The sequence below is a fragment of the Lycium ferocissimum genome, chromosome 11 (assembly GCF_029784015.1).
Source record: "Lycium ferocissimum isolate CSIRO_LF1 chromosome 11, AGI_CSIRO_Lferr_CH_V1, whole genome shotgun sequence".
Lineage (NCBI taxonomy): Eukaryota > Viridiplantae > Streptophyta > Magnoliopsida > Solanales > Solanaceae > Lycium > Lycium ferocissimum.
Window position 1 is genome coordinate 65702991 of NC_081352.1, and position 22066 is coordinate 65725056.

The 22066-nt window shown below is 31.6% G+C and overlaps 1 protein-coding gene across 1 annotated transcript; it reads left to right on the forward strand.

Moving 5' to 3' along the window:
* The first annotated feature begins 16758 nt into the window (after positions 1–16758).
* LOC132037943 (zinc transporter 5-like) lies at positions 16759–20831 on the forward strand. The gene is made up of 3 exons (XM_059428610.1): positions 16759–17577; positions 18581–18730; positions 20335–20831. The coding sequence occupies exons 1-3, from the start codon at positions 17005–17007 to the stop codon at positions 20638–20640; spliced, it is 1029 nt and encodes a 342-aa protein (XP_059284593.1). The 5' UTR covers positions 16759–17004; the 3' UTR covers positions 20641–20831.
* The last annotated feature ends 1235 nt before the right edge of the window (positions 20832–22066 follow it).

Genomic DNA, 22066 nt, shown 5'->3' on the forward strand with positions numbered 1-22066 from the left:
TCTTGTCTACTATCCTTACTTCTAATATTAATAGTAACCTTTTCTTTCGTTGCCAATTGTCTTTAATTAAGTTGTAGTCGATAATCGTGGTTTATAACCACAACAAACTCAAGTTTTGATCACCTAAATAATACTGAGCAAGATTATGTTTGAGTAATTGTTTGTACCAATTCCTATGGAGACGATCTAAATATTATACTATCTTTGACTGGCGAAGCCCTTAAATTATACTGTGTTTTGTGCTCTTCTATTACTGTTAATTATCTCATCATTTTGATCATATTGTTTCTCGTGTGCTTGACCACATCTGCAAATTCAACTCTACCGATTTATGGGTAAACATCTTGTCCATTGAAATATCAGTTGAGGAAATAATTGGAATGTCATATAGAGGAAAAGAGACTAGAAAATCAATGGCGATAGAAATAGTTTTTCAAAAAGGATTGTTAATTAATGGAATTGTCATGAAAAAAAATTATTGCCGTGATTGGCACCCAAGAACCCCCGTGTCAAGCGAACCATAATATTTAACCCTTAATTTTCACTAAAATTATTATCAAATTGAAGTTAAAGACATAAATTGAATAAGCATGTTACATCCCGTATTCTCGTGCATTAAGTTGCATCATAGGTTAATCACATAAGCTCAAAGGACAGGATTATGTTTGAAGTTATAAGTGTTTATGTTATGTTCAACAAGTGATAAGTAAGTGCCGCGAAGGTTGGAGGTTAAACGAATCGGAAAAAAAAAAAAAAGTTTCGCTGAGTTTGGGATGTTGAATAACTTATACAGACTGTATGGAGTTTTGGACATATCCAAGTATGCAAATAAAGAGATCGGTGTATAAAAGTTTTAGGTCTCGAAATAATTTCAGCGGATGAACAGGAATCGCTACAATAAGTCGGTGAACGATTATTATACGTTGACTTCGAGCAACTATATAAAGGGATTAACCCCTCATTTTCAGCCAAGAAAACAGCCCAAAAATATTTCCCAACAATTCTAGAAAGTTCTCCAACCTTCCCTCCATTAAATTTCAACGCGAGTTAAGTAAAAATCTCCGGATTCGGTTAGAGAAAGCCGGCGTATAGTTACGATTATAATATTATGTTGCGGTGAATTTGTGGCTTGGGAGTAAGGCAAGTATCGGAGATATCGCGGTACTAGCGGAAGTAAGGTATGAATCTTTCTCTTTTGGTATCATTTAAGGCTTATTTACGGAGATAAATTTATGGAATAATTATGTAGCGAATTCGTTTGTGGAGGAGTTGGAGAAAATATCATATGGTGTATTTGATGGAATATTTTGGTAGTAATGAGGTTGTTGTTGTTTCTGTTGTTGTTATTGGTTGTTGATTGTTGGTATTGAGAATTCGGTGCTAGGCATATAAATGGGGAGATGCAAAAGTCCGAATTTAAATCTTTTCGACCTTAAAAGGAATTTATTTAGAGTCTTAAGATAAGAGTGTGACAATGAGCCTAATGATAATACAAATGGTTGCCTGTGTAAATTATGAGATGACGAACGATCCTAAATAAATCGCGCGACAGAAGCAAGTTGGAAAGTCGGAGAGTAAGCTCCAAAGGTGTGTTGGTTAAGGCTAGTCCCTTTCTTCTAAAGTGCATGATTCCTTTCTTATGAATCCAATAGGTGTTTTTCAAATGTCCCATGATCCCTTTATGTGAATCCATAAATGTTTTCCAAGAATATTCTTATTCCCAAAAGCTAGAAATTCATGATTCATAGAGTTTATGATTCAAAGGCATAACTTCTTTCTTGATAATCCATAAATATTTTCCAAAATGTCCCTATTTTCCGAGTCAAAGATTTATGATTCTATAAGCTTTTATGACAACAACAAAGGACATGTTTTTACAATATGAATGACGATGCTAAAGATGAGAATGTTTTCTATGATGAACATGATGATGATGATCTTAATTCTAGAAATTCCAAAGCTTATGATTTTAATGCTATTATGAGATTATTGAGCTTATTTCGTGATTGTCTCTATTTAATTCATTGTTGTTGATCTCACCTTATAATAATTGTTCCTTCAAGGTGAGATAAACGATAATGATTGACCCATAATATAATCGGAGGCTACCGACCTTACGTCACTCCGATATAGTTGAGGCTTTGATTATACCTGGTGTTATCCTACACTCATGCATGCTTTATATATATGTATGTATTTTCTCACACCGAGCCACGCTATAGTCGGTATCCGGCTACGGCACTAATTGATTTTTGTGGCAACCATCGATCAGTTGGTATTACACACCGAGTCCCGAAAGGGCTGTGTCGTTACACACCGAGTCCCGAAAAGGCGGGGGTACGTTATGATGATGATATTATATATATGTATGTAAGAAAAAGTTTTTTTTTAAAAAAGCAATGGTCACATTTCGAGCATGACATCCGCCTTACGAGGCATCCAGATGTACGGGTTATCTCTCTTATTCCAGTTACCTTCCATATCTATATTATGTTGTTATTCATGCCTTACATACTCGCACATTATTCGTACCGACGTCCCTTCGTGGACGCCGCGTTTCATGCCACGTGTGTGTATACATGTTTGTTTTCTTGTAGGATATTAGTAGAAGATGGTCCCTTTTTGTCTATTATTGGATTGGCGAGCTCCATTTCCTTCCGAAGTGCTTTTACATGTACCGAGTCGAGTATCTATATTATGGTATCTTGATTTATGTTAGAGACTTTGCGTATAGAGTCACGTATATAACATGTCAAGCTTGTAAGCCGGCTGTAGCCGATGTATCATTATGCATTATGTTACAAATTTCATATGATTCTGATTTTACTTGATTTGAGATAGACGAAAGGCATGTTTTTGAAAAGCTTTAATTATGCACTCATTTCATGATTTAAGAGTCCAAGAAGATTATGAGTATAACGAGAACCAAAATCTTCGCTTTTTTTTTTAACTAAGTAAGGGTCGGGTGCCCATTATGCCCTATTAAAAGTTGGGGTGTGACAAAGCACCTCCGTATATATAATTACAAGGTCGGTACAAACTAATCATGAGCATCTACGAACCAAGAAAAAATAACTAGAGATGAAGAATACTCCGGACGCGGATGAACAAGACAACTAACTATGGAATGAATGAACGTTGGGGTTATTGGTCAGCTAAGGAACCTCTACCTGCTATATCTACATAAGCACAGAATAACTGTGGCCTAAAGATCCAGCAAGATCATCAACCTGCCCTCCCAATTTTCCTCTGAGGCATGTTTTTAGAAATCACTAGTAAGAGGGAGCTCTTACCATAGCGAGGAAATTTGTGTCTTCGACAGTCTGCCAATTCATTAATGTTAGAGGCTAGTTTTAGAATGGGGTCGTGAATGTCCACGTTCAATCTTATACTTGACAGTAAAGAAAGACTATTAAGCTTTCAAGTTGTTATTTCGTTTAAAGTTTCATAAAAGAATTTCTTTGAATTGCCTTGAGTTATGTTGAGATGCATTGTATAATAAATAGAAATAGAATATAATAGAACAATCAATAAGGTTCTCTCGTTAAGGCATCTGGCGCCGATCGTGACTCGGTCATGAGTCATGACACCGTCAACCCAAGCGTCAATCCCTGTAGGCTTTGCTTGATTGTTTTGTTCTATTTCATCCTTAGGTGCATCTCTACCTTCCTGAACCTTTCCTAACTTGTAATACCGACATGTATTCACTCCCCAATAACCTTCCCACCCTCTTTTGGGCCCGTATTATTCTTTAGGTCTCGTTAATTATGAAAAGAAAATTTTTATTATGTGCGAGGCCCAAGTAATACAGGGCACGCAAAACTTGTGTGAGTCTCCTTTCATATTTTGCCAAGTGGATTTTGGATCCCACTTCAGCAAGCCAAAGATTCATCCCAGGAAATTTTTTATTATGGGTAGGACATGTGGATTGTGGGTCCCGTGGTATAAAATTTATCCCAAAGTTAGTCTTGGATAACCCATCTTATCCCATCAAGATTGGTATTATTTTATCCCACCTCCCAGGTGAAATAAATTAGTCCTGAAATTAAAATCTCAAAATTATAATACTGGGATAACTTAATCCGCGTATCAAATGACCCCAAAGTGTATGTATGTGGAAATGGGTGAGGAGGAAGAGAGTGGTAAAGAAGTGAAATGCGTTTGAAACAAAAGAGAGAGAGAGAGAGAGAGAGAGAAAAGCAAAGTGAAATGGGTTTGAACCGAAAAAGAAGAAGAGAGAGACATAAAGTAAAATGGGTAAATTCTGTGTCCCACGACGGACACTTGTCAACTCCACAAAGTTTCACACAACTGACACTATCTATGTCTCACTCATAATAAAAAAATTCAAATTTTATCCCAAATTCTATCCCGGAATATCCCAACTTATCTCATATCCATTGTGTCACGAACCTCAAGCATAAGGCACTCTTTAACGAACCAATCTTTCACTGTGATTAAAGTGCCCCCTAGCCGTTGTGGCTCTAACTAGAACTGGCCCTCATAATTTTAAACAACTATTTTAATTTCCATACCTACTTAAAATCACGCCTAGCTCCTTTAGCCTTTACTCGAACCATATCAACAAGTCATAAATAGTTATAGTCTTATATACATGCTCAAAACTCAACTTTGAATGCAAATACTCAAAACGACGGGTAGAGTTATTAGTGGAACTATTTTTTTAATTGGAAGTCACATTTGAAAGTGAAGTTTTGGTAATTTCTGTTATTTTTTGTTTAGTTCTAGAGTGTGATGAAGCTTTTTGAGGCTCAACTTCTGCTATTTTTAGTTTGATTTTTGTGATTATATAATGTAGTTTCTAGAATTTAATAGTAACATCTTGGCATTTCTGGTTAAATAATTTTAATCTAACAGACAGAGTGTATTTGACGGATACCAAAGCGTGCTCTCTTTTGCAAAACATAAAGAATTAGAATTATTCAAAAATATAATTAAGGAATTACTTTAAACATACCCCTAGCGTATTGGACCTTTTTCATTGTCATTTTCTCATGGGAAGTAGCCGAATTATTGGCAGGGTAACAAGTCAACCCAACAACAAAGAAAAATGCGACTAAAATCTGGGAAATAATGACAAGGAGTACTAGCCACATCATGGTCCGTATATTTAGCAAAGATGAATAGGAATTGAAGGTCTCATTTATTTTTATTAAAATCAAGACGTTTGAATTTAAATATATATATGTGGATACAATCAAACCTCTCTATAATTGTCATTCGTTATAACAACATTTCACTATAACGTTCTGATTTTCCCCAGAACCGATTTTTCATGTTATATTTTACTTCTCTATAACAAGATTATTATGTGAAAACAAAAGAGTTGCCTATAACAGCAATGGCATCCGTTATAGCGGTACACTCTTTGTAAAATTACCTCTCTATAATAGCCATACTCAAATAGCGTGTAATTATATTTTGTAAGAAATATATTATGTGACAACAAAAGAGTCGATGAAGAGCCTCAACCTATTGCTACTTGGAGATAGAAGAGTCAAATGTTAATCACTTAGACAACCTTCAAGGGAAAGCTATTGAATTTCCTTTTGCTGAAGGTTTGGACAAAATTTTTTGTCAGTTCAAGCGTTATATTATCATTAAGAGACTAGAATTTACGAAACAGCCTACAATTGTAGAGTTCTTACATCAAACTTGAAATATTTAAATTCTCAATTAATTTGAAATGCATATGTTCCATATATTTTAATTCTTTATCTGTGCGATACAACTAGTTATGGATTTATTAGTCTTTTCAATTTTTAATTTATGAGATATGAAAATCAATTGAGATTTTAAAATTTACAAGTATATTGTTTTCGTTTATAACATAAAAAGTACAAAGAGTTAATTGTTTGCGTACTTTTATTTATAACAACTAAATGAGATCTAAATATCGAATGTCAAAATTCAATATTAGATACATGCATAATAGCACCTCACTATAACCATCAATGACCATGAAATTTCCGGACAAACGTTGCCACTATAGAGAGGTTTGACTGTATTTAGTTATAGATACAGACAAACCTCTCTATAATTGTCATTCGTTATAACAACATTTTGCTATAACGGCTTGATTTTCTCCGGAACCGATTTTTCATGTTATATTTTACTTCTCTACAATAACATTCTACCTATAACAGCAGTGACATGCATTATAGCGATACACTCTTTGTAAAATTACCTCTCTATAACAGCATACTCAAATATTGTGTAATAATATTTAGTAAGAAATATATTTTGTATAAAAATAAAAAGCTATTGCTAAGAGTCAACTGTTACTTGAGGTGAGATAAAAGAGTCACATGTTAAGCTCTTAGAGAGCCTTCAAGGAAAAGATATTGAATTCCCTTCTACTGAAAGTTTAGACAAAATTCTTTGTCAATTCAAGGGTTATATTATCACTAAGAGACTGAAATTTATTAAACAACGTACAATTGTAGAATTCTTACGTCAAACTTGAGATATTTAAATTCTCAATTAATTTAAATGCATATGTTCCTTAGATTTTAACTCTTTATTGGTATCAACTAGTTATAGATTTATTAGTAATTTAGTAGTCTTTTAAAGTTTTAATTAATGAGATATGAAAATCAATTGAGATTTAAAAATTAACAAGTGTATTGTTTCGTTTATATGTAAGATAAAAAGTACAGAAAAATAATGGTTTGCGTACTTTTGTTTATAATAACTAAATGAGATCTAAACATTGAATGTCAGTATACATACATAGTAGCACCTCACTATAGCAACCATGAAATTTTCGGACAAACGCTGCCATTATAGAGAGGTTTGACTGTATTAAGATGTGTATATTATGATTTGAATGTCTAAATCTGAATATGCATAAAATATTATGATGTTATTTTGAGATTTGAATACTAAAAATTAAAACTTAATTTGTTTTCTCACTATTCAAATGTATATAACTTGTCTTTGTTTAAAAATTAATAAATATACATTCAAATAAAAAACTAATTAATCTAATAATAGATTAACAAAGTATTTTTTTTAAAATATATATGGCGAAGGGTGGTGTGATGGTTAGCGATGATAGTTTGTAGGTGCCGATTGGGGTTGTTGGCTGATGGTGTTTGTTGTGAGTAGTAGCTAGTGGCTGGCAGTATAGTGGTTAATTAACAGTGATAGTTGATGGCGGCGGCTGATAATTGTGGTGAACATTAATAATCAATCGTTAATCATGGTGGTGAACAATGGCGGTGTGGTCGATGATACATAGTGTGGTTGATGGTGGTGACCGTTGGTAGTGATTGGTGGATGTCGTGGTAATGGTGATTGATGTCGATGATTGTAATGGTAGCTAGTGATGGTGACAACTGACTATGGTGAATGGCAATAATGGTGGTTGTGTGGCTGAGGATGGCGGTTGTGGGTGTGGGTGGGGGTGGTGGTAGGTGATAAAAGTGGGCAGCAACGGTGACGGTAGTTGATTAATGATCAATTGTGACGGTTATGGGCAGGGGCGGATGTACATGGTGGTGAGGGTGTTAAAAAATTACAGTGTATATATAGGGTAAATTTTTCATATTTATGTACATATATTAACTTTTGAACACCCTAAACAAATGCAAAAGGTTAGCTCAAGCGGTCCAGGGTGTTCAAAATTGTCTCTAGCGTCCTAGGTTCGTTCGATCCCCAAGGACAACATAGTTTTTTATATTTAGCTTTTCTTGTTTTTTTCCGAACCTCTTGAGGGAAAATCCTAGATCCGTCACTGGTTATGGGTGACAATGGATGGAGTAGTCATCAACTTCATCCTCGTAGAGATTCTAGAATAGACATCTTAATGATATTTAGAATTTGTTATAGATTGTAATTATTCAAATCTATTAAGACCCATTAAATGATTGTAAAAATATTATATTTAGTGATTAATATCTAAATGATTAAGATTTAGAGCTAAAAATAATATACTTAATGACGAAGATTTAAGAAATTAGGATTAACAACTTTATTAAGTGAAAACAAATAAAGCCTAAATGTGCTCTATTTTCACTCGCCATTTTCCCTCAATGTACCATTTGATTTATTTCAGGTATTTTATTTGGTTATTTGTACCCCACAACTATGATTTAATAAGTCAAGATCCGTCTGCTAGTTGCCTCGGTTTGTTTCAAAATAAGGTGAAAAACATTTTTGGTCAATTGTTTTTTCCTGGTTTTGAAGTTGTTTTGTTGATAGCTTTGCCAAAAACAATGTCTTTCTTCAATACTTCGTGGAAAGTCTAACTTAAAGATTTTAGAAAACTTGAAGAAAAAAAACCCGAAACTTTGAAAAAATGAGTAACCTGCAAAGCCTTTCATTTGTATCAATCAAAAAGTATTTGAGTCATCTTGCATAAGATTAATTAGCCGGTCCATCGACATTTGAAAGATTTTTTGGCAGAGAATTTCACCTTATTTTTAAAACAAAATGAAAAATATACTTCTATAGTTATTATACACAATTAGTAATTATATTTCTATATTTTGTTACTGGCTTCATAAGATTGAACAGGTAACATAAAAAACAGGCCAGTGTTTGGGAAAATCATTTTGAGAACAAAGAAAAACAATGCAAAAAAGGCTTCACAACATTCGTCGTGCCGCTTGTAGGCCAAAATAGTATATTATATATGGAACTATTCGTTGGATTTCATGGAGTATTTCTAAAAGGTAACTTTTAAAAAAAAAAAATATTTTTGAAAATATTTTCTGGTATTTAGTTAGAGAATAAAAAGTATTATTTGGAAAAATATTTATTAAAGATTGACAATAGTGTTAGTGTTGATTAAAGCAATTATATGAAGTTAATAATTGAGATAATTAAGAAGAAATTGACTTCCGATTAAAAATTAGGAAAGTCATTTTCTCCTAGCCATGAAAAATATTTATCCTAAAATATTTTTATCTATAGAACATCAGATGATTTATTTTATGAAAATATTTTTAAAAAGATGTTTTCCAGCTACCAAACACACCCTCGTTATGAAAGAAATCTATATGCTATTTGGCCCAATAAGATTTTGCCATATAATTTGAGAATAATTTCGGGAAAAGAAGTATATGCATCCTGCAAGCAAAATAATAAGGGGAAATTTCAATAATGTATAATCTAGCATACAAAATTACATTTGCGTAATCATATTTTTAAATTACTCCTCGCATAGACACTCTTTCACAATATACAACATTATACAACTTTATACATCTGGAGTATACAATATATCAACCTTATGTAAAAGTGTATAATAATATATATAGTGTATAATAATGTATACGAGGTGTTTATATCCAAGAAAATTCAATTGTATACAACAATGTACAACATTTTTTCAATTGTAGTGATGATACAAATATACAACAGGCTTTTGAAGTGAGGGTATAAATTGGGCCATTTCGGGTAATTTTATAAACATGAGCTATTTCGGGTAATTATTTTCTCTAAATAGTCATAGAGGGTTATTTTTCCCAAACAATTATCCGCCCATACCATCTTACTTTCACGCCCCCAAAATTATTTACCCGGATGCCCCCAAATTATGATACCACTATGGCATCACTTTGTTTCTTATATACCATGATGGTATCATAGGGGACTTTTTTCATTTCTTCAAAAGCACTCATCAGCCCTTTATGAAACCCATATGATATATTTAAAATACTGATAGAGTATCATAGAGGATCATGTTCATTTATTAAAAAAAAAAAATGTCCAAAAAACCTCTATAATATCATTATCTTATATACATATACTGAGATAGTATCATGAAGGACTGCTTCAATCCTTCAATGATGAGACACTCCTCAAGCTTCCATGATATCATCATGGTATATCGCATATAATGAGATGGTATCATGGAGGACTGTTTCAATCCTTTAATGAGACACTCTCTTAGTCCTTCATGATACAACCATCGTATATAAATATATTGAAATGGTATCATGGATGACTACTTTTGTACTTCTCTTAGTCCTCCATTATACCATCATGATATATAAAATTACAAGTTTTTGTTCAAAATCAAAGTCTCCACTAAATGATTTGAAATTTTGTTGACAACCTCCTTAAACTATTTGCAACAAGTCTAAACACCACACCTTCTCACAAAAATCAGATTCGAAATTCAAATCCATTTCTTCAAGCATGTTCAATAATTATTAATTACTTTTTTAATATGATTTTCATCATCCAAATCCTACAATCTCACTACTTTAACCACTGATCTCCAAACATAGCAAATAAATCGAGTTTGTCAACTAACAACCGAGAGACGCTGGGTTGCAGAAGAGAAATAGGAAAAGTGATATATCCTTCTAGTTATATACAATATGAGTCAAATTCAGGTGAACGTTAAAAAAAAAAAACATGGACCCCTTTTAGTAATAAATTTAAGTTGAGTGACTGAAAGTGTAGAATATCATAATTGATTGACACAACTAAGGGACGCGTTTTGGTCCACAAAATACGCTGTTCTAGCCGAAGAATCTTTTGGAAGTCTATGAAACTCAAAGTCTTCTGGCCTTTTTGTGGAGCTTGATAATTCTGAGTTCGACAGGAAGAAAAAGTATCATAATAATAGTAATTTTTTTTTTAAAGTAACCAAATGATTTGTTTGCATGGATTAAGTATAAATTTCTATACTAGAATTTGTAGTAATAAACTAGATCCTACAGTAATAGTTTAAAGTGGTAAATTTGATCAACTTTTCTGACCAAAATATATGCTACAAATCCAGTAGACTAAAACTTATATATTTATAATGGTACAAATTCAGCTGACTAAAACTAGTCTTTTTATGGATACTGTTGGCATCCTATTCTAAAACAATCAATTATTGTCTTTTTGTACATATATACCATATATACAGCGAGCAAAACTACTTCAATTATACTAAAGGAATTTATGGAAAGCATTTGAATATATAGAATTTAAGAGGTTCCGTGTTTGAAAAACTGAACCTGGTCATCTTTTGTATTTCCACGAACTTCATTATTTAAGAATAATGTACTTCAACCTTTTCCAATGACTTAACTCATATTGTTCACTCAAGTTGCCTTTAAGCTCCCGTTTGGCCATAGATTTTGGGAGCATGTTTTGAAGATTTGTTTTCAACTCTTTGTTTGGCCATAAATTTTTGATAGATTTTGAAAATAAATCTTCAAATTTCCAATTTCTGGTTTAAACCTATTTTTGGCCCAAGATCTATGTTTTGGCCTTTTCAAAACCTTCAATTTTGACCTTTTCAAAACCTTTAATTTTGACCTTTTCAAAACTTTTAATAACTATCCCAAACTTTTGTATTTTATAAAAAAACCCATCAATTTATGACCCAACTAATCCTATGATCCTATCTAACATGTTCCTCCATTAAACCTGTATCTACCATGTTTCCGCAATTAAAGCAGACTCTTCTATAAAGTGAACATTGCTCGTACAATGTGTGAAGATTATATTAAAGAATAGCTAGTAACTATCGTTGTTTTTCTTTTCTTACACGGATGGATCTTTGTATTGTAATTTGAATTGTAGTAGCTAGTAAGTATGTTATTAACAATTATTATTAAAATATCATGTTCTGCATTGTTTGGGATTAGCAAGTACATGTTGTGTATGGTTGGGTATTCTTGATAGTTGTTAACCCAAATGTTTTTTTCAAAAACTAAAAAGTGAAATATATTTTGAAATAATAAAACACATTTTCAAAACTTGAAAAACTTCACCCAAATCAATTATTTCAATTTTTTTTCTTTTTGGGAATCTATGGCCAAACGCTAACTAATTGTTTAAGCTTCAACGAGAATATGATCGAGCAGAAGCGGATATTCCATGATTGAAGTTATGAGTTCGGAATTCTGCCACATTTAATTTCATTTGATTTATTGGGTCTGAGATCTATTATTTATACTTTTTTAATAATTTTTTAATATATATACAATATTTTTACTGTTATTGAGCTCAGATGAACCTATTACTCATGATCAACTACATTCGCCTATGTGATCAAGTGTATATACCCAACTTCATGATAAGACTAAGAAGCGTTGTTTCATTCGCTCACTGTAAACTTTTAGTATGACAATGACTTCTATTTTGAAAGCTCAAATGTATATTTTATGCTGTCAAGATATTTTTTGCTCCAGTTGGAAATGTCCAGCTTCAAATTAACGAGAGGTTTGGCTGTAATGCCCCCCCTATATATATATATATATTTTTTTTTTTTTTTTTTTTTTTGATAGAATATGAAATATCATCCTCCAATGGGAAGAATTTTATTTTTTTAAAAGAATTACCTTTTCCCTCTTATTTCCCTTCAAAAGATTCTCAACTTTGTAAGTAAATCATTTTTGCACGAAGGAATAATACCACTTTTGCTCCCTAAAGTTATTGGTAGATTCTAATATTGGTCCTAGTAATAATTAAGCATATTTAATCTTCAATACATTAAAATGTGTGCTTTGGTCCCTTTACATAGCAAATGTATTGCATTTACGCTATTTTTAGAATATGGAATAATAAGTACAAACTCAACATAACAAAATGCGTAGTTAAAATGATTTAATGGTTTATAATTCATTAAATATCTGAAGAGACAAGTGGAGAACCAAAAAATTGAACATTTCAATTAGTTAAAGATTAAATGTACTTCGACAGATATCATAAGAACAAAAATCAGAACTAATCGATATTTCAGGAACTAAAAGCGAAAATCCCTTTGGGTATCTCTCCGCTTACTGAATTAGTTTGTGTCTTTAGAATTCGAAATCTTTTTCGTTTTTTCCTTGCTCTTTCTTTACGTGGATTCATTGAAAAAGATAACCAAGTAATTGGACTAATAATGATACTCAGTTAAATGTTCTTATGCTATTACATTATGCACAAGTTATTGGACAGCAAGGTACAGTCTCTCATGGATTAAAGTCCAAAACGAATCTACCTAGTAGTACTCACACTCCAGCCATTATTAATGCCTGTTTTTAAAATCCGCATTTAACTATGTAAATGAATGAAATTAATTTAATATTTTGAAATTAAAATTTAGATATTCAAAAGCTACACGAAAAATACTATAAGTTGCAATTTTTTTTATATCTCAATATGGTCAAAAACTACATCTTAACACATTAGTCAAAGTTCAAGTAGTCTGACTCTCAAAAATTGAAATGTGTCAAGTATTTTGGGACGGAGGGAGTAGTATCTAATCTAAAGCTTTGAAATTCAATTAACAGGACGACGTTTGGTTTCAGACCGTGATTTTGGAAGTTAAATTTGTTCATATATTCATGTTTTTACCGTTCATGTACATAAAATGTTTATGATTTTTGATTAACGTTATTTCTTAACAAATAAATAAATGGAGAAAATAGTCAGATGCCCCCTCAACGCTTTTTTTTTTTAATTATTTTTTTGCATTTAACTATTATAAGCCTTATTTTTTTATTTTTGTACCCTTTTTTCGGCCATTTTTACAACCCCACTTTTTTTTTTTGTTAGGTGAGATACACGCGCCTGTGTCTTCTTCTTCATCATTTTTTTCAATTTGCTCAATTCTTTCTTTCCAAAAGATTCAAATCTATTGTTCTTCAATTTTTCTTCTTTGCATCAAAAAACGAAATTGAACCAAAGTGAAAATCGACTCACTTAAAAAAGAATAAAATATATATATATATATATATACTTAATTTCAACGCCCCCACCGTAACACCACCTCCACCAGGAAACCCACTTAATTTTTGTTCAATTTTTTTTAAAATTTCATGATTCTTGAACCCAAATAGGTTGATTTTTGAAATATATGTATGATTGATGATGAAATTGAATGTGGGTGTGTATATATATATATATATATTTTAATTGAGGGAGATAAAAGAAAGAAAAGAATTTTTTTTTTCATGATTCTTGAGCCCAAATAGGTTGATTTCTTGAAAATATATATATATATATATATATATTGAATGTGAGTGTGTTAATGGAGGAAGAAAATGGGTTTTAATTGAGGAAGATAAAGGAAAGAAAAAGAAAAAAAATTCATGATTCTTGAACCCAAATAGGTTGATTTCTTGAAAATATATGTATGTTTGATAATGAAATGGAATGTGAGTGTGTTAATGGAGGAAGAAAATGAGTTTTAATTGAGGAAGATAAAGGAAAGAAAAAGAAAAAAAAATTCATGATTCTTGAACCCAAATAGGTTGATTTCTTGAAAATATATGTATGTTTAATGAAATGGAATGTGGGTGTGTTAATGGAGGAAGAAAATGAGCTTCAATTGAGGAAGATAAAGGGAAGAAGATAAAATTGAAAAGATATCTTCCGTTAATTGAGGAAGATAACGGAGGTTATATATATATATATATATAGATGTGGTGGTGGAATTTTTAGTGATGAAGAAGATAAAATTATTGGATGATTTTAATGGTTAATTAGAGTTTAATTAGTGTAAATATAATTAATAAAAGAAAAATCAAATGAATAATAAGGAAAAGAGTAAATTTTTTTTAAAAAAAATCTGACGTGGCGCTGATGTGGCCATGTTAAAAAATATCCTCACGCACTGCTACTTCGTATTGACACGCCCATGTAAGAAATGACCGAAAAATGGTACAAAAATACAGAAAAAATAAGGTCAGGAAATAATAGATCGCCAATTTGGGATCAAAAATTAAATCGAAACGTGATAAAAGACGTTATTTTCTTAACAAATAAATGAAAACGAAGTCTAAAAAAGAAACCTAAAGTCAATACTACCCAAAAAGAAAGAAAAAGGTGGAAGCTAAATAAAAAAACCAAAGTGAAGTCAAACCACAAAACAAACATTTTGTTTCTTTTAATGTGAGGTACTATCTATAAATCTGTGTGAACTGAACTCTGGAACTATAGTTGCTCAGCTTTCGACATAATTGCTCCACCATCAAGTGTCAAGTCAATAAATTAATATTGTAATAACGTGATAACCTATCTGAATAGAGGAGCTACAATTCACACCTTTTTATTTTTTGTACTTTTAACGTCAAGAAGAATATACGAGAATATCTTAGCATATACAATTAGTTAATTTAATCAGATAGAATCAATCAAACCAATCAAATCTAATTAAGAAATAAAAGAAGAATAACTTTGCATAAAATCAACTTAATGAGTAGAAAATGAGTTAACTGCCAGCTAATTAAGAGGATTATACGAGGTTAATTGGTGAATAAATAATACTATATATATATATATATATATATATATAATTAAACTTGCCGCATTCTCCTCTTTGTTAATATATGTCGACATTATTTTGACTCTTGGTGAGGCTACACTTGTTCTTTTGCTATATTTCTCTTCATTCTTTCTCTGTCCGTCCATGTTTACGAAGCATTATGACAACATTATGTCCACACTTCTTGGCATTATTAATGCCTGTTTGCTATAAATCCGCAATAGCTATGTATAAATGTATTCTTTAATATTTAAGTATTAAAGTTAACTATAAACACGCAATATAGAGATAAGTAGAGTATAAACTTGGATTTATATGTGAATCAGCGGAACCAGGAAAAAAAAAAAAGAAAAAGAAAGAAAAAAGAAAAAGAAAAAAATGGACGTTTATTGTTGATTTTGGGCTGGGTCACTTTTGGGCCCAGCCATTTTGATTCATGATTAATAAAATGCCCAAACGGGCTTAATTTTAAAAAAAATAAATATATATATATATATATATATATATATATATATATATATATATATATATTTGACAATTAAATGAAAAGTGTTACTTCCTCGGTCTTATTTTAACTGAAGTTTTAGCTCTTTTATGTCCATTAAGAAAAAAAATAAATACAAGTTTTAGTTTACTAAGTTACCCTATTTATTAGCTATTTTTTTTAGAGAACAAAATTAAAAGAATATATCAATTACCAATTTTATTCTTTAATTTTTAAAAATTAATTTTTTGGCATAACTTAAAAAAAAAAAAAAAGCTAAATGAAACGGAGGTAATTAGTTCCATATAAGAAAAAAAAAAAAAAAGTCAAAAAACTACTTAATAATATATATATGTATTTATTAGGTTTTTTTTAGATCATACGGTTTTTATATAAACGCTACCCATTTGTTACGGTATATATATATATATATATATATAAAAAAAAACCAAATTACTTTTTAGTGTATATTATATATATATAAATATATATATTATATATATATAGTTAATATAGTTTATATGTTTTTAATATAATATATATGTTAATTGACATATTCATTTTAAATCTTTAATTTTGACAATTAAATGAATGAGGATTAATAGGTATTATATATATTATTTTAAGAAAACACATAAGGTATATTAATCTTAAAGGGACTTATCTTTTGTCCATTAAGAAAAAATAATATATACAAGTTTTAGTTTACTAAGTTATCCTATTTATTAGATGTTTGTTTTAGATTTGAACAAAAACTACTTCTTTAGTATTAAGAATATAGTTGAAACGATTGCCAACTTTAATCTTTAATTCTTAAAGTGATACTAATTATTTTGGCATAACTTTTTTGAGCTAAAACAACAATTAAAATGAAACGGAGGTCGTAGAAGTCAATATAACTTCTTAATAATTCCAGCAATATTAACCAAAAAAAATGTTCTAACTCCACAAAGTAACATTGCATAAAAGGAAGTAGTATCTGTATTATTATATTTCTTTTTCAAGTTATGACTTATGACTATGTGTTCTATATAAATTGGCAAAGTTGCGCTGATCTTTCTTGATTCACTCAGTATTTTTCTCCTTTTTTAAACATTTCATGTGGCAACTGGCAAGAGTCCATAAAACAGCCTTGGGATCACAGGATAGAAGCCTATGATCTTTCCACGGTTCTGATTTTGTCACTTGAAAAAGCACCACGGTTCTGACTTTGTCACTTGAAAAAGCAGTCCAAATCCGTACATAATTGATCAAAAGCTCCTTTTTGGTTTTCAATACCCATATTTCAGCCATGGCAAAGGTCGTTTTTTGGTCCATTCTATTGCTTCTTCCGGCCATAGTATTAGGCGAATGTACTTGTGATTCTGAAGACGAAGAGAGAAACAAACCCGAGGCACTCAAGTACAAAATGGTAGCGCTTGCTGCCATTTTGGTTTCGAGTGCAATTGGGGTGTGTATTCCAGTACTTGGAAAAGCAATTCCCGCCTTAAGCCCTGATAAGAATTTTTTCTTCATAATTAAAGCTTTCGCGGCAGGTGTGATCCTAGCCACAGGTTTTATACACGTACTTCCTGATGCATTTGAAAGTTTAACATCGCCGTGTTTGAAAGAACACCCGTGGGGAGATTTTCCTTTTAGTGGATTTGTGGCAATGGTTGCTGCAATGGGGACTCTGATGGTGGATACTTATGCAACTTCTTATTACAATAAGAAAGGTATGAAAAGTGGAGTGGTGACTCAGTCTCGAGATGAAGAAGGAGCTACTAATGTTCATTCGCATGCCGCACATGGACATGCACATGGTTCATTATTAGTGACGGGTGATTCTGAGTCCGAGCTCCTTCGTTATCGTGTTATCTCTCAGGTATTCATTTAAGTTATATATACTGACGGTGTAAAAAATCTTTAAATATACCATCCGAATAACTTGATTTGATATAATAAATTACTGAACATCTAAGTTAGGTTACTTATCATTACTTATTACCCCGTATATGTTACTTATTGAATGACTTGATAGTGTAAATATTATTTATGACTATTTTAAGTTCGAAATTTTTTGCTACTCTTAGAAAAACAATTTTATTACACCGGAAAGATCAAGGAACGAATGAAAGGGAGAAAGTAAAGTGAGAATTGAGCCTGCACTTATTCTGTGATAGATTCACTGTTCAATACGTAAAAGGAATGTATATATTTTTTCTCTTTAGCTTTATACTATTTTTTCAAATTAATATTCTCAACTTTAAATCTTAAAATGAAGGTTTTTCATTTGAATATTTTTCTCCATTGGGACTAATAATAATTGTTGAACTACAAATTCAAGTTTGTCCTTTTTTCCTCTCTTTTTTTCCTGTATGAATTTGTATGATCTATCATGAATTAGTATTAGCCAAATTAAAAAAAAATAATGATAAATTGCTGAAAGCATTGTTTCTTTGCAAAATATCATGGACTAGACAATTTGCAAGAGTCCAATTTCAATGGAATAGACAATTGTCAATGAAAGAGAAATTTGAGATATTTTATATTAAGTAGTCAACAATATGATGTTATCATAATGAGAACTTAAATAACATACTGTTGAAAAAGTCATCACTCATGAATTTTTTTTCCTGGATAATACAAAGTGCTGAGCTATTTACAGATAATTCTTGTTTTGTGCATCTTGTTTTCTGGTCCAGTAATAGTCACTATTTGTCCTTATTTTCGTAAAGACAAGACAAAAAAAAAAAAAAAAAAAAACTCACTATCACTGCAACTTCTTCTTCTTCCTCCTTTTTTTTTTATTTTTATTTTTTATTTTTATTATTTTATTATTATTATTATTATTATTTTGTGAATAACATTTCTGTTGGGGCATGCAGGTTTTGGAACTAGGGATAATTGTACACTCTGTGATTATTGGAATAGCTTTGGGTGCTTCTGAAAGTCCCAAAACTATAAGGCCTCTTGTAGGTGCTTTGACTTTTCATCAATTTTTCGAAGGCATGGGACTTGGTGGATCTATTGCTCAGGTAATTACACATTTATTCTCATGTTATATGGATAACTAAGAATTCCAATCTAACCATAAGTCACATTGAGTTTCGTGATTTAATTTAATTATGTAATTGTACCTAATTCGTCCATTTAACATGGCTAAATATGAGATGAGGTATCACACTTTTACACGTTTATTGTCCTATGTTTAACACATGATTCCTAAGGGTTTGTTTGATTGATGGTTTGAAATAATTGACAACATAAAATCCTGCATAACATAATATATTATTTGGTTGGCTGCATAAGAAAAAATACTGGTCACACATAGCTAAAATATTATGCGGGATAGAATGTGGATAAGAACGAGCATATTTATTATCAATTCGGAGATTAGATTATTTAAAAATAAAAATATTCATTTAAAATAATTAGTTCACGTATAATGATCTCCTAATTATAAAACTCGCTGCGTAACAATATTTCATTAGAGATCTTTTTATTCTCAACATATTGGGGGGGGGGCGGGGGGGGGGGTTTCGGGGTGGGGAGGTGTTTAGGGACAGTAGATTGTTTTGGGTCCATTCCATTTCTGTGTATTGAAGGCTACTCACTGCAGTTTCTTGTCTAGTTTTTGACAAACTCTTGAATGTGAAGTGTCATGGGCCTTTTGTCCAAATGCATAGTTACAAATTTACTGCCATTCAAAGTCAAAAAAAGCACATTTTTTTGTGCGGATTTCCTTCAAAAGCACTGGTCTTTAATTTTTGCCTCTTAAATTGGTGGTCTTTAAATTTTGTCCTTCGCTAGAAAAGCCCCTTGATTCCGGGTTCGAGCCCCCGCTCAGTCAAAAAATAAAATAAAATTCGCAAGGCATAAGTTGAGATTTGCAAGGTAGAGTTTTGCATACCTCAGGCAGAATTTTGAATGTAAATTCTACCTGCAGACAGAGTTTGCAAAACTCTACCTACAGGCATACAAAACTCTGCCTGCAGGTAGAGTTTTGAATGAGGCCTAACTTTGATATGCCTCAGACAGAATTTTTGAATGCAAACTCTACCTGCAGGCAGAGTTTGCAGGTAGAGTTTTGCTACAAACTTTGCCTTGCTATTTTTATTTTTTATTTTTTATTTTTTTGACTGAGCCGGGATTCGAACCCCAAACCTCATAGTATTAGGCGAAGGACAAATATTAAAGACCACCAATTTAATGGGCAAAAATTAAAGACCACCCCAAAAGAAGGGCATTCCTGCGAATTATCCAAAAAAGCATGTTACGTTGAGTTAATGAGGAACAATATTGAGGGCACAGTACTACTTATTATGTATTGTAAAAATTTAGGTGTCGGCACATTATGCAGTGTTCGTTACATTAACTAACCACTCAGTGGACAAAAGGAATAAGTATTACTTTTCGAAATCGTCTTAGCAAAATTTACATAATTCAACCAAGTGCTAGTACTTCTAATTTCTTATTTGTATTCATATGTTTATTCGATTTTACGTTATATATATACACACACACACTAAACATGTAAAATTATTAAAAAATGAGTCATATAAACTTTATTTCAAATGATTTGATTGTATAAACATTTCTTAAACAGGTTGACTAACAAAACATAACTCTTGTTTTTCAGGCAAAATTGAAGTCTCGTGTAATTGCAATAATGGCTCTATTTTTCTCTCTCACAACTCCAATCGGAATAGTAATTGGAATAGGAATAACAAATGTTTACGATGAAAACAGTCCAACGGCTCTTATTGTGGAAGGAGTATTTAATTCAGCTTCAGCTGGCATCTTGATTTATATGGCATTGGTTGATTTTTTAGCTGCTGATTTTATGCATCCAAGAATGCAAGGCAATGGAAAGCTTCAATTAGGGGCCAATGTTTCACTTCTTCTTGGTGCTGGACTCATGGCTCTCATAGCCAAATGGGCCTAGTTGATCAACATATATTAGTGGAGTGTTAATTTCACATTTTTTTTTTTTTACTTTTTTTTTTTTTTGCATCTTTTTTTATAGTTGGTTATACAATATATGACTGTAAATCTTCTTAAACTACACTGCCCCATACTTTTTGGCATCGTAATGATTTTTGTTTACACGGAATATGATACTATCTTGTGTGTTTAGTGTGCTTTGGAACATGTCGATTGAGGCCAATCTTTGGATTGTTTATAAATGAAATCAGTTTCTACAAAAGTGTTCCTTTATATTTCATTACATGTAATTCCTTTGTAGCCCATGCCCAATTTGGTGCGAAATGTTGAAAGATGAATATTAGACAAAAGGGAAATGTATTAGACCATTATGCATAATTTTCAAGTAATTAATGAAAGAACGTATTTATTAAAGATGGAATTACATAAAGAGGGACTAAAGTGTAGTTAGTCTAAACTTAGAGTACTAGATTATATTTATGATAGTGTAAAGCAAGTCTGTTAGAAAGTTAGTTAGAGTTACAGTTGTATATGTACCACGAGCATTAGTTCTCCACTTAATGAAATCAGTTTCCACAAAATATCTTCTCTCTAGAATTCATTCACCAACAATGGTGAAATATTAACATGGTATCAGAGCAATTCTTTACGATTCTGAACTGCAATTTAAGAACTTAATTCTGAAGAACACATCAATGGCGGTCGACATCGAATTGCCAGAAAAATAGAGTCAGAATCACCCACTATACTTGAGTGCAAATGACAATTTAGGAGGTGTTTTGATCTCTATGCAGTTGAGTGGATCCGAGAACTATCCTGTGTGGAGTCTTGCGATGCGACTTGCAACTCTAGGAAGAAATAAAAGGCACATGCAAAATGGTCCAAATCTCACTGATTTATGGGAAAGAAGTAATGCAATCGTTATATCTTGGATTATGAACGGTGTTTTGTTTAGTGGAGTTGTATATTCAACCAGTGCTGCTTAAGTTTGGGAAGATCTTAAGGAGAGGTTCGACAAAATTGACCGATCTAGGGCTTATCAACTTCATACTCAAATTGCGACTGTTCATCAAGGTACTAACTCGATTGCAACCTATTTCTTTAAACTACGAACACTTTGGGTAGATCTTGACAGTATTGCTCCCACACCGGGTTGTGACTATCCAAAATTCAAAGACTATGTTGAATTCATGTGTAGTCTTGATAACGTCCAAATCCACTCCTCAAGTGAGAAAGCATACACGGTCATATGCAATATAATTTACCCAACTATGAGTTGGGGTCGAATCTATAGAGAATAATATAAAGACGATTAAGAAAGTAAATGATTTATACCAACTAAGCTAAGCCATACACTTTTTCAATATTTGATTTAAATACAAACAAAGATAAACTAACCTAGAAAGCAAGTAAAATGATCAATGGCC

What these genes read in the sequence shown, in the direction of transcription:
- LOC132037943 (XM_059428610.1), top strand. Translation starts at nt 17,005, where the DNA reads ATGGCAAAGGTCGTTTTTTGGTCCATTCTATTGCTTCTTCCGGCCATA. An exon ending in GTTATCGTGTTATCTCTCAG is followed by an intron (nt 17,578 to 18,580) that starts GTATTCATTTAA and finishes TGGGGCATGCAG; the next exon opens with GTTTTGGAACTAGGGATAAT. An exon ending in TTGGTGGATCTATTGCTCAG is followed by an intron (nt 18,731 to 20,334) that starts GTAATTACACAT and finishes CTTGTTTTTCAG; the next exon opens with GCAAAATTGAAGTCTCGTGT.